Raw genomic sequence first — 13,414 nt, forward strand, 5'->3', positions numbered from 1 at the left:
TCATGAGTCATTTGATTCACCTAGTGATTCAATCTTTTTGATCGAATCGTTCATGATCGACCCATCACTACAGCAAATGCATTCGCCGGCCAACGGGCCCGAACTTAAAATTAGCCATTACTCTAAAATAATGCAAACCATTTAGTTTGGGGAATAATGCTATTAAGGCCTGTTTATACACGGTACAATTACACGTACAAGTTAATGTACGTGAATAATATCTGTGGACTGGAACGGAACGTGCGAATGCATGAACTAAGTTAACGATTTCGGGCAATATGAAGTCTTAACATCATATTTCATAGGGTTAGACTTAACGCCAGTTCTTGTACACTTGAGTAATTACTGTTATTATGCTTGTTCTAGATAATAAACAAGAGATATTGGAGATGGAGAAAAAATATATAGCGCAGCAAACGTTATCGCCGACGGAGATCAAACTAGGCAAAGGCCTCAGAAACAAAATTCCTAAGGTTTTAACCTCAGAATCCGACGATAGTGAAGACATAAGGGATGAGGACACAAGAGAGAAGAAAATAAATTTGAAAGAAGCAAAAAAATTAGAGGATCTAAAAACAGCCAAATTGATTAATAAAAAATTACGATTTAATAGCTCTCTACCTGCTCGTTTTTCCCCAAGGAAGAAACAAAGAACCACTTCTCCAGAAAAAAGTGAAGGTTTGCAATCGACATCTAACGTCGAAGTGGTTGCGCAAGGAGCTGCACTAAAATGCCATGAATGCGAGAAAAAAGAAAAAGAAATTGACCGGCAGCAAAGGGTTATTAAGAAGCTAAGAAAAGAGAGGGATGAAGCCATAGGTATGGTATTATACGATTCTAATATAGACTACAACACTAAACTAGCTTTCTTTATTTCCAGTTTTTTTCCTTAAATTTTTGTGTTAGCCCTTGTTTGATTTGAAGTAGTCACTTACTTAAAGTTTTTATTGCATTAAACATAGGGCAACAGCTCTTTGTAATATTAAAAAAAGTATGCCTGTTGTAAATATAAATACCGTAAAATCATTTTGCATGCCTTCTGTTGAGTGATATGCCTTAAGGCCATTTATATCTATGCATTTCCCTCAAACATATTATTTCATGCTCTATCGAAATATAGATGTATAGTGTAACAATTTCTCTCTGAAAATGGTTTGATTTTCTGAAATCCCTCTTAGTAACCTTCAAAGTTCTTTTGGATAAATGTACTTTTTGAATGAAAGATGCTGAGTTGTTTATGTAAACAGATGTTGTCATTAAACATTTTTCAACGGTTTAGCCTCAGAATGCACATGCAACTATAGATATGCAATATTTCAGACTGGCAAAAACAGCAAGTTTTGGTTTCAATCCTTACTGTGATTACTTCAAAATGCATGTTTATTGTATGAATTTAACATAATTTGAATTTTTCAGAGTTATCTCGATGGCTGAAAGAGGTGAAGGATGTTGCCAACTTCCTTAAACAAAGGTCTTCGTCGGCAGTTACTGAAAAGCCTATTGCTGAAAATAAAAGGATCTCCAAGGATGAAGATACTTTCATTATACCAGAAGCAATAGATGATGCCGAAGGATCCATGTCATCGGAGGGGGTCTTTGAACCTCTGATTTTTCGAAATGAACATGCGGATGAGAAGCACAAAGAGGAACATGATGGGCAGGAGGCCAATGTATCAACACAACTTAAGTACAAGCGGAGTGATGATGGAGTAAGTACATAAATATAATTACCATTTTACTGGCTGTCTAGTATGTTGAAGATGTCACATTTGTTTTCATGGTGATGCAGAGGAAAGTAGATGAAGAAGGGAAATTATGATGGCAGTGATTTAAAAACAAAATTTATAATTTATACCTTTCCACCCGAGATTTTTTTTATTTTAACAAACTTACGCGTTTTCTGGTTGACAGACCCTATTTTTAGTCTTCAGGTGAAGAAATAATTTTCAGGCCAACAGTTATCCTGGAAAGGTACACACACAATTGTGTGGGTTAGGCAGTAAGTGTGTAATCAGGAAAAATCCACACCTGTGTGGGTTTGGGTGCAAGCACGACAGAAAAGTATTACAAAAACTTGCTGTCAAGGCCATAGGGGGGATGAGGCAAGGAGTTATAACTATATAATATTCCAACTCAACCCAAAGTTTCTCTCAGGTTTTTTCTTGACATGTTCATCTTATCTTTGAAGAAAATATATCATGATCCTAAGTCATATTTAAGCCCAAACCAACTCAATCGTGCAGGTACATTTTTTATCGAAAATAAGTATTTCGCGGTATATCGTAGTAGGCACAGGAGTGAACAACAACAGCAATTGACATTTAAATAATTGATTAAACTAAGCACTAAAATATAACTATTATAAGCATAAATGAATTCCAACTTACCTTAGATCAACAAAGGAGTTCGAAAAGGATCTCAGAAAAAAGTCACCAACATGACCAACTGTAAATGTAGTCAATTAAAATCTTCCCCCTGCAGTAGAAGGGGTCCCACACGATTGCTGCAAGCCAGTGGGAGCCAGAGAAACGGCTCATGGATGGAGTTAACATTTTTTTTCCTTACCGGCATGACCGTGCGGGTTAGGGTTGACAGGGGTATAAGATAGCCTACTTAAATGTATTTGGTGATGTATTTGATTTGTACCATGGATGTATTTGATTGATCCATAGCATAATATACAGTACATTCTCTAGCTTTTCATTGAATAACTTTTCATTTTCAGATTTTAAGTTTAAAAAATCGCTCCATTTTAATACGATTGAATCATATCTATTTGTGTTGCAGGTAACAAAACTCGTCGACTCCTACAATGTGTATGTGCACAGGGCTGTAAAGCAGAGGATCTTGAGTTACAGCAGAACCCATACTCAGTTGGCGAGGAATGCCATGGAAGGCGTTTTTAAAGAAGAAGCCTTAAAGACTTGTAGTCTACTGGGCAAACGCTCTGGTGGAGACCGGCAAGGGCTGGACATGACAGGCTTTGCTGCAGTGTTAGGTGAGTTAGTTGTGGATATTACTATTAGAATAAAAGTTAGATGGTGTTTCAATGTTGTCATCGGTATTTTAGCTCATAAACATAGGAACAGCACATTTTATAAAACATATAAGTGCATAAACAATCAGGAAAATACTGACTAAACTTATGATTCAGCCATACTATTTCCATGATAATACAACGGTTATCAAATCAAGGTGTTAGTATTGTGTAAATATTTTTTATCCCTCAACTTTACAGTCTGGTGTTGGACTCAGTGTCTTCACTGTAAGACAAAATATGTAATTGATAAGTGTTAAATATTATTATGCTTTATTGTAAAATATTATTATGCTTAATTACTCTTGATCAAATATTACAATGTTACGTTAGGATGACCATGCAAGTTTCCTGCGAGCGGGGTGGGGGGTTTATGTAAATATCAGGCATAGGATCCTGGCAGAAATGCATATTTCAAATATTCATTCTGCCCATCAAATATCTCTCCAATAGTCTGCAACTTATCTTCGCCTCCATTTTTCCTCATTTCAGTTGCATTATCAAATCGAATAACCCACAGTATTATTTTGACTCTATAATACTGTTGAATATTGGTTGCCCGTCTAGTTTACTCCAAAGTTGTGAAACATTTTCATTTTTGACTTTTAAAAACGATTGATATTAGAAATCCCAGAACCTTATTTATTTCAGAGTCATTTTCTTCATTCTACAAAGCTTATGCATTTCAATAGTGGTCCATTTTCTAACAACATCAAAGACGTTAGGACGCAAAATTAGCAAAAGAGCAGAAGGCAGAATAAAAATTTCGCACAGCGCACAGGATATGATGCAATATATTACGCCTTCGCATTCTACCCTTTTTAGTGGCATGAGGTTTTAAATTATTACGGAGGCTTCTGCGGTTAGTTGATTGGTGATGGTTTTCCGGGTTTACACCGCGTTGTTGGCATGAGGTTTTGTTTACCACTCCTCTTTCAGATTGCGGGAAATAAAAATTTCCTCCCGACAGGAATTCCCCATTTTCGTATTTCTATCATCTTCTCAGCAAGATGAAGAAAAATAGCCCACAGTTCAGTTCTTCTCCATCTGCATTCAACATTTTAGACTCCACTGGAGTCACTACTACCCTCCTCCTGTCAGCGCTGTGTGTTTAGATGCTGAACACGTCCTTCTGCAATCTTTAGATGAACACACTCCAAATTTGTGTCACTATTAGCAAGCCTGTGGATAAAGTGACAATGAAATTGATCGATTTTTCATTCCAAACTTTACTTAGATATAAATGGAAGATAACATTGTTCGTGCTACTCCTTAGTTATGAATTTAGGTAAACATTAGCAAAGCACTGTCTCATATTATGTTTCTGATATCATCAAGCAATTCGAAGAGCTCAATAATTTTACTAGAACAGATAATTTTTACAGTTATTAAAAAATGCTTTTTCATTATTACCTCAAAAATATCTTGATAGTTATTTTGACTGTAATATCCAAAGGGCGACACCGACTTCTTACCTCCTCAACTACACAGTAAATATATAAATAGTCCCTCTATGAATTCAGTCACATCAGTACCTCACTACACAAAATTTGGTGCCACCAAGCATCTGGTAATGATAGGAATAATAAAATTGCTGTATATCATAGTAGATGAAAATCAATACGCCACTTCTTCTAACTAATCCATCTAAGGAGTAAACGATTTGGTAAATGAGGTAAATACTGATAGATATAATCCATAAAGGTTTGTACTTGCCATGCACGGCATCAAGATGCAATGATGGTATTCAAATTCTTCAATGCCTTCAGTTAGTTGGAATAACAGCAAATGTCGGCAGGCAGCAAGACCACTCCAGCTAGCGAGCGTAACTTCTGACTGACCACCACGAAAGCACCGCAGACGCTCGATGAACAGTCTCACATATAAAACTGACGGATTTTGGGACTGAATGTAGATAATTCACACTGTATTCGTCAAACCAGAGAAAGTTACAAATACTACCCATTACGAAACGATGTGGATACATGTTTCTGACCGTACCACTCTGAATGTGGCATTGTAAGAGCATATGAAAGGCTTCAAGCCAATCCATAAAAATTGCCCATTAATTGGTAATTGGTATCGCCTACGACTTTGTTTATAACTCCATAAACATTGAAACTCCCGAAAATGCAAAGTAAATAAGAAAATTGCTGATAAGTTGAAATGAATTATCCATAGCATTGAAAATAGTCGACTGGGTCCAATGGACCCAGTCCGTCCACTATGTAACTTTGAAGTATACTATAAAATGTTATGAGCCCATTCTCATTATTTCTTGCTATGTTTTAGAGGACATATATTTAGGAAAAGTCACGGCGTCAAAATGAGTTTCCTGCATTTTTGAAATATGTAATCATAAACTTTCAAAACTACCAACTGGGTCCATTGGACCCAGTTGGTAGTTTTGAAAGAACCCATTGGACTCAGTCCGTCGTTCTAGGGTTAAAAATTCAAATTTTTTTAAGTCCTTTAAAATAACTATAATCCTATTGATGGCCGGGCCACACATGCCATCACTGGTGCTTTGATGAATCACCTTCAAGGTCTTAGTCTAAAAAACGGACTTTTATAAACTTCTACTACTTTGCTTAGGGCCGATTAAGCTTTGGACAGTATAATTACAGGTTAGTTATTGTTTCGTTGGTTATTGCATACACAATGTTCTCTATAGTAATGAAGCAATTCAAGTCAAAACAATAGTGATAGTAAATTAATGGAGAGGATGGATGTATTTCAATGTTTTATGCTTTCTCCATCTTTCATTTTCAGAATTTGCGGAACACTATGCCAAAGAAGGAAATTTAAAGGTAGAACATCACAGCTATGTGAAAAAGCAGTTGTGCACTAGATTGTGCGAAATTAGAAAAGCGGGAAAGGCCACTCCAAGACAAAATGTGTAATTTACAAGTGCAAATTATTATTAGTTTTAAAAATATTGTCATGCTTAATTGTTTTATCTGTATTCATTTTCATTATGAGAAATAAATCAATAATTTAAGAATTTTTGCGTCATTTCAGTACTCTAGATCAAATATTACCATGTTACATTAGGATGACCATGCATGTTTCCTGCGACTATTACCGTGATTGCCCAGAACCAGTCCAGTACCGGGCCAGAACCGGCCCGGTACCGGCTCAGTACTGGCTCGGTACCGGGCCAGAACCAGCCAGGTACCGGCTCAGAACCGGCCCAGAACCAGCCCGGTACCGGCCCAGAACCAGCCCGGTACCGGCCAAGAACCGGCCCGGTACCGGCTCAGAACCAGCCCGTTGCCGGCTCAGTACCGGCCAAGAACCGGCCCGGTACCAGCCCGGTACCGGCTCAGTACCGGCCAAGAACCGGCCCGGTACAAGCCCGGTACCGGCTCAGTACCGGGCCAGAACCAGCCCGGTACCGGCTCAGTACCGGGCCAGAACCAGCCCGGTACCGGCTCAGTACCGGGCCAGAACCAGCCCGGTACCGGCTCAGAACCAGCCCGGTACCGGGCCAGAACCGGCTCAGAACCGGCCAAGAACCGGCCCGGTACCGGCCAAGAACCGGCCCAGAACCAGCCCGGTACCGGCCAATAACCGGCCCGGTACCGGCTCAGACTGGGCCGGTACTGGCTCGGTACCGGCCCAGTACCGGGCCAGAACCAGCCCGGTACCGGGCCAGAACCGGCTCAGTACCGGCCAAGAACCGGCCCGGTACCGGCCCAGAACCAGCCCGGTACCGGCCAATAACCGGCCCGGTACCGGCTCAGAACCGGCCCGGTACTGGCTCGGTACCGGGCCAGAACCAGCCCGGTACCGGCTCAGAACCAGCCCAGTACCGGCCGGAAACCGGCCCAGTACTGGCATTTTCTTGCCAATTTTGGAAGTTTCCCAGTACTGGGCCAATACTGGCCCAGTACCAGGATTTTTCCACATGGGAACGTAGAGATAAAACTTGCTGTTGCATGATATCCCTGTGGATCATAGTAGCACACACTAAGGACTTGCACACACTAAGCCATTTCATGAAATAGTGCTAAATGATATTCTACTGGGATATTTTTTCATCATTTGGACTTGTAATTTTTCCATTGTGACTTCATCATTTTTAGGGTAAGATGTAATTTAGCTGCATATAAGACCACATTAAGAATTACCTTTCTTTTCATCATCATCAGTCCGGTCTAGAATAGAGTTCTCCTATCAACTTATCTTTTCACACCTACGTATTCCTTCTTTTTCACATTCTTCTTTACCTGCTCCTTATATTTTATTTGAGGTCTTCTTTTTCTGTTCTTGCCATCCACGTGTCAGTGTGGTTTTCATAAGGCTTCTCTTCTCTCCTAAAAATGTCCTCATTCCTCAGTCGATCCATTTGATCCTCATAATTCTTCTGTTGCCCCAAATTTCAAAAGCCTCCACCCTTCATTTCATACCTCACTTCCATGGAGAAGCATACTCCAGGTGGAAGTTCTGATAATTTTTTTCCGTACTTCTATGTCGAAATTCTGTGCTGTTAGTAGATTTTCTTTTTGTGGAATAAAAGCCCAACCCAACTTTTTTTTATTTACCCAACTTGTGCGAATGCATGCACAGAAAATGGAACCTGTTCTAATTATTGGTTCATGCATTCATACATGTTCCGTTCCGGTCCACCAAAATCATTCACGCAAACGTATATTAACTTGCACGTGTTAATGTACCGTGTAACCAGACCTTAAGAAACGAGAGGCAGAAAACCACTTGGAAAATTTTGATTTTATTCTTGTAATTCATCTTGAAAGTGAGGTTTTTGAAAATGTGAATTTGAATTCCAAAGTGCTACAGGGGCCTAATTCAGGCTTAGGCAGAGTGTGGCAGTTTCTCAGGCATGCTAGTGATTCGTTAAAAGCGGTCAGAAAAGACTATCTCAGGTTTTTTATTAAAGCAGTTACCCATTCATGAGGTGTTATTGGTAACTTAAAAAATGAATGGAAGCAAATTGCTAAACGCTTTTTGATGAGTTATACGTTGATCACGTTTTGGCAACCCTGCAATATCATTTGAAGTCAAAGTTTTCAATGCAGCACTAGATACTGTCATTGGTCAGTTACAAATAGATTTGAAGGATTGCAATGTATTGATGAAAGGTTTTCATTTCTCATGCCTCAGAATTTAATTAAATTGACTCATGAAACAATAATGGAGGAAAGTAATGGCTCTGGTAAATGTGTATCCTGGCGACCTTTCTATTGAATTGCCTAACCAAGATATATCTTTTAAAACTCGGATGGTTGAAGAAATAGTAAAATAGAAAAGCATTTTAGAAATAATGAATTTGCTTTTTGAAGACAACAGATGCCTCATGAGTTGCCTATCTGATTTGAATACAGCATTGCAGCTTTATTTGACTCTGCCCATTACAACCGCTATGACCAAGAGAAGTTTTCTAAACTTAAATTAATTAAGTCATACTTGAGGAATACCATGACTCAACTTGGTTGAGTGACTGCATTGAACATGAAGAAACTATGGAAATCATTATCAACGAAGTGGTTGAAAAGTTCTTAGCTGTGAAAAAGAGGAGATTGGGCTTAGACAAATTCAAAGAATAAACTTTGTTTGATAGATAAGTTTGGTTATTTAAAATAACTCTCTGTAACATATTTTACAAACTCATCACCAATTGAAAACAAATTTTATAAATACGTGCGGAAAAATTGTGAAAGTGGAGCGAACTGTCAATTCTGTCTAGGTCGAGAACATTTCTTGTATAGTTTACTTTTGTGGTGTTTTGAAAATGGGTGAGTTTGGTGATATAATTTTTTAATTTTTCATTGTATAAGTAGTGTGACTTTTCAAAAAAATTTAAAATCCCTAAAGAAGACCATTGTTTATGATAGAATTGAACGTGTTCAACTTTTATGATGCTGTGTAGTACTACAATTTCTTAATTATAAAAACATATGAAGGTTTTATACAGAATAGGAAGCCTTTAATTCATTTCCGTTTATGTAGACATAGTTTATGGAGGGGCTCCACAAAAATTTTTGCGGAGAGGGGGGAGAGGGGTAGAATGCTATCATTAGTGCCACCACTGTGCATTAAGTATGTGAAAGTAGTTTAATTTAATAAGATGCTATTTCACACCCTCCAGGCCACACCTTGAATTCACTGTGAGCGTTTGGAATACAGCACAGAAAGAAATAATGCACTATCTGATGAAATAAAAAGCTACAAAATTTATCAAAACTGCTCTGAGAGAACATAGACCTGACAGATTTTATACAATAAACCAGCATTTTCATGATATTTTTTAAAAATTGATCTTAAAGTTTGTTCATTCATTGTAGGAAAAGTTAATTTTTCAGGTCCTTGTCTTATTGTGTTCAACAAATGATATTTGACGGTTAAAAGTTTGTTAAACAAAAAAATAATGCATACATTATCTTCATTTCAGAAATGAATATGGGAAATTTTGTACACAAATGTTGGAGAAGGAAAAATTGATAAAAGATATACAACGGGAGACAAGACCTAATGAGTATGCATTAGACGATATCACCTTACTTGGGTGAGTGGAATGTTAATCGCTTTTTTTTAATATTCTTATATCAATAATGAATGGTGTCAAATGATTGGGATATTATTTTAGGTTGGAGGCTCAAGCAGATCACCATATTCAATGTATCGATGCTGCTCTTACATCAATACCAAAATTTTGTTATCACCATAAAGAACTGCGTCAAGAAAAGAAAGGAATGATGCATTTTCAAGAGGAAATCATACAGGCACAAAGGAAATATGCGGTAAGACTTCATTTCCTTTTGCTTAACCCTTGATCTGTGTGTGCCTTGCAAATTAAAAAAAAATCTGTGAAACTACATTTTTTTGCGGTGCATTTGTTGAATAGCTCTTATGGGATTATGTAGTGTGAAGACAGGGGCGGATCCAGGATTTTTTTCTGGGAGGGGCACAAGCAAGGCCGTATCCAGAATTTTGTTCTGGGTGGGGCACAAGGATACCTCGTAATACAAAACGAACGCAATGATAATGGGACCGTATTAAAAATCATGCATATTTTTGAGGGTCTGGGGGGGGCACGTGCCCCCGTGCCCCCCCCCTGGATCCGCCTATGTGTGAAGACACTCTGATTGTGAGATGGCAATTAAACCACTTACATAATCATATTTTCAGCAATGCAACCTTAAGAATAGAAATTTTGAAAAACTCTGGATAACCTTCCATTTTTTAGATCATTCCAATATTTAGATTACCAGATTATAAATCTGCTACTGTATTTCAAGGTCGGTAAATGTTGTACTTGGTGAAGGTTCTAAGTACACTGCTGAATGAAGGTTTTGGAAAGAAGACTTCTGTCCTGCTCCACAAAAAATCGTCTGTAAAATGCAGTTATTGGGAGAAATTTCAAGACTCTTCAAGATCTCAAAAGTTCTTATCAATGAAAAATATTGGAATTGATAACTGAAGATTTTAGGACCATTAATTTTATGGAACATGAATATAAGATATAGACTACATCCATAGAAGAATAGAATGGAGAGTCCAATAGTTCCAACATGAATACCAACTCTAACCACTTGCAGTGTTTGGTTAATTGTCCTATAGTGTGTGCATTCCTTGGCTTTCTCCTTTTTCTTCTGCATTAGAAATGTCTTCACAAAAATGTGTGGGTCAAGTCTCCTATTCATATAACTGATGGATAGGTTTGGGAAACCTTCTCCTCCCAGCCATACCTAAGTTCTTCATATTCTCCAATAGGATGTTGTCCACATCCTCTCTCTTTTTCCTCAAATTCCAATGCCATCCTGACTTGTCCCCTACTCTTTCAACCTGTTCTGAGCTTCTTCTTTTTCATTCATCATCCCTCCATTTTTATCCCTAACTTTTTTACACCAATTGTCAATTTTCCGCTGATAACAATGCAACCTTGCTATGAAGCACACATACCTCTTCCTCTTTCTGATGAGTAACCATTTTGTTTCATTTTTTGTCAGTTTCCATTACTCATACCTGTCCTTAGCATGTTCCTTTTTTTGTAACACTACCAGCTTTCCTATTTGATTGGAGTGCATTTTTGGTGACTTTTCATCATTTCTCAAATTTAGAGTGGGCCACGTTCTACGTGATGGATCTAGCATGTAGAAGTCGTCAAAACCATTTTAAATTTTGCCTAATGGGAGTCGATAGTCTGGTTTTGTACCATAATTTAGATACTGGCATTAGTTTTCATCATTATAATGATATTGAAGGCGAAATAAAACAGTGTCTTAACTAATACGAAGTTCTCTCCATGTTTAGGCATATTTTTCCATCAGTCCAGAGAAACAGGAAGAATTCTCTTGGTTTTTATCAATCTCTAATCTGCATTCCAAAGATTGTTCTCTACAAAAGATTATTAGAGAATCTCCCATTGAAAATGTGTTGTGAGTATCCATTCTATTTTATTGTTTTAACCCTTAACTGATGGAGTTGCATTGTTCAACATTCTTTGATTCTCCTCCTTGTAGTTGGAGTCAATGTACTCCTAGTCAATCAAAGGAGCTGATTGATGAATTGAATCTGCTGAAGGACAAATATCCTGACAAATCTGAGTGAGTTTTATTGAACAATTTAAATTATTTTAATTCTGTTACTTTGTGGGTGGTGTCCTTTGTTGAAGGTTTTGGAAAGGCTTTTATCGTATCCAGATACCGTATTTGTCTGAATATGGTCCCCCTTTTTTTCCAAAAATACCCATGATAAAAGTGAAGGGGGGACTATATTCAAACGTATTTCTTAAAATTTTCCCGAAGCTGAAGCCTCAAAATTAGGGGGGGGACTATATTTGGAGGGGGACTATATGGTGCTTTTTTCAAAATGAGAATATAAGGAAGGAAAGACAGGAAGTGGAGTGTGATAACTTTTTCTTTTTTGCTGGATGGAATGTATAGTGGCTGGAATTGAAAAAACCTTATATTTTTTAAGATTGGTCTGCAGCATTCAATTTTTTGGCAGTTGGTTCTATGACCCCTACAAAACTTCAGCTTGATCAGACTAGTATGTCTTCAGACTGAGCTTTTTTATCAAAATGTTGTGAAAAAAAATCAAGCCTTTGTAATTTTTCATGGTGGTTTCTAGAACTCCCTGGAGTGTTTTAATAAAATTTGAAGGTTGGGAAGAAAATCAGTGGGCATGGACAATATCCCATGTAGAATTCTAAAAATCTAGGGGTAGGTAGGAATCTCGGTAGGTGAAGGTTTGATTGGTCTAGATGATAATTTTAATTAAATTAATGGAGACAAGGGCAAGTGTTTGGGTGACAATGAGTTCAGGAAATCAACTCCTGATGTGGTAGTAGTAATGCAGACCCTAGTGGAGAGGAACCTATAATATAACCAGGACGTATTTGCCTGATTTTTGAATTTTGAAAAAGCATTTCATGGAGTGGACTTGGTAAAGTTAATGTACATTCTTAAGAAAATAGATGTAGGTTAGAGGGATAGGCATTTATAATCTTTTTATGGCACAGACTGGGAGGGAGAGTATTGGATGAAGAATAAGGTTGGGCAAGCATTTCATATTTATTTATCAACATGCCAAGGCCCATTAGGGTAGTTTCCTTCATCAAAGTAAACAAAAGGCATTGATTGCGATTCGTTACCCACCATTAGTGTATTCATAATATACAAATCATTTGGTTTTTGAAATGCCGGTTTAGACGAATGGCAATTTTATCCTCATTTGAAAAAGGCCAGATTGGCGCCCATGCGATGCCACTCCACGTGACGTCACAGGGACAGAGTTTCTATACGAGTAGATAGGAGTTTTACATCGTCTGAGATTACCAATGCATGCATGAGGCACAGAGCTCAGGGAAACATGTCTTAATAATCACCTATAAAAACTAGCTAAGGTCGGAAAGTTTTCTTCGTTTGATAAGGTATTAATAATCCTTATTTAAGCCAGCTACCTACCAGCTAGCAGGGTACTCTGCTACCTGCTAGCATCCTGCATCGTATCAGCGCTTAAAGCCTCGCCCCAAGGTCACCTCACTTGTGGCAGCGTGAACCAGAACGATGTCACACGGAGTTTTTCCAGCATTCATACTTAGCAGTTGGGATTTCACACGCTTGAAATTTTTCACTCTTCATTTAATCGCGAAAAATAGATATAGTCATTTAAAATTCTAAATGCGTGAATTATGTACTCCAGGAGTAATAATCTTTCGATTTAGGCAATAAAAAAATAATAGGAAACCACCCTAATACAAAGCAATATCTTTACAAAATGGCATTAAAAGAATTGGCCAAGGAGTGAGGGAAGGCTGTCCACTATTGCCAATGCTTTTTAACATGTATGCTGCGGAGATGGTAGAAGAGGCGTGGAATGAATTGGGAAAAGAGTTTAAGTGTAGGGAAT

The 13,414-nt window shown here is 37.9% G+C and overlaps 2 protein-coding genes across 2 annotated transcripts in view; both read left to right on the forward strand.

Moving 5' to 3' along the window:
* LOC124161406 overlaps positions 1–11,611 on the forward strand; it is a 31,589-nt gene extending 19,978 nt beyond the window's left edge. The window contains exons 2-5 of the mRNA XM_046537723.1: positions 9,453–9,566; positions 9,648–9,801; positions 11,315–11,439; positions 11,524–11,611. Coding sequence (XP_046393679.1) covers positions 9,453–9,566; positions 9,648–9,801; positions 11,315–11,439; positions 11,524–11,611 — 481 coding nt within the window. The remainder of the gene's footprint in view (positions 1–9,452; positions 9,567–9,647; positions 9,802–11,314; positions 11,440–11,523) is intronic.
* LOC124161043 lies at positions 87–6,010 on the forward strand. The gene is made up of 4 exons (XM_046537197.1): positions 87–819; positions 1,417–1,709; positions 2,788–2,998; positions 5,810–6,010. The coding sequence occupies exons 1-4, from the start codon at positions 354–356 to the stop codon at positions 5,938–5,940; spliced, it is 1,101 nt and encodes a 366-aa protein (XP_046393153.1). The 5' UTR covers positions 87–353; the 3' UTR covers positions 5,941–6,010.
* Positions 11,612–13,414: the final 1,803 nt, after the last annotated feature.

The sequence above is a fragment of the Ischnura elegans genome, chromosome 6 (genome assembly GCF_921293095.1).
Source record: "Ischnura elegans chromosome 6, ioIscEleg1.1, whole genome shotgun sequence".
NCBI classification, from domain to species: Eukaryota; Metazoa; Arthropoda; class Insecta; order Odonata; family Coenagrionidae; genus Ischnura; species Ischnura elegans.

Coding starts and splice junctions, on each gene's coding strand:
- LOC124161043 (XM_046537197.1), top strand. CDS start 354: ATGCTTGTTCTAGATAATAAACAAGAGATATTGGAGATGGAGAAAAAA. Junction 820..1,416: donor AGAGAGGGATGAAGCCATAG/GTATGGTATTAT, acceptor TGAATTTTTCAG/AGTTATCTCGATGGCTGAAA. Junction 1,710..2,787: donor ACAAGCGGAGTGATGATGGA/GTAAGTACATAA, acceptor TTTGTGTTGCAG/GTAACAAAACTCGTCGACTC.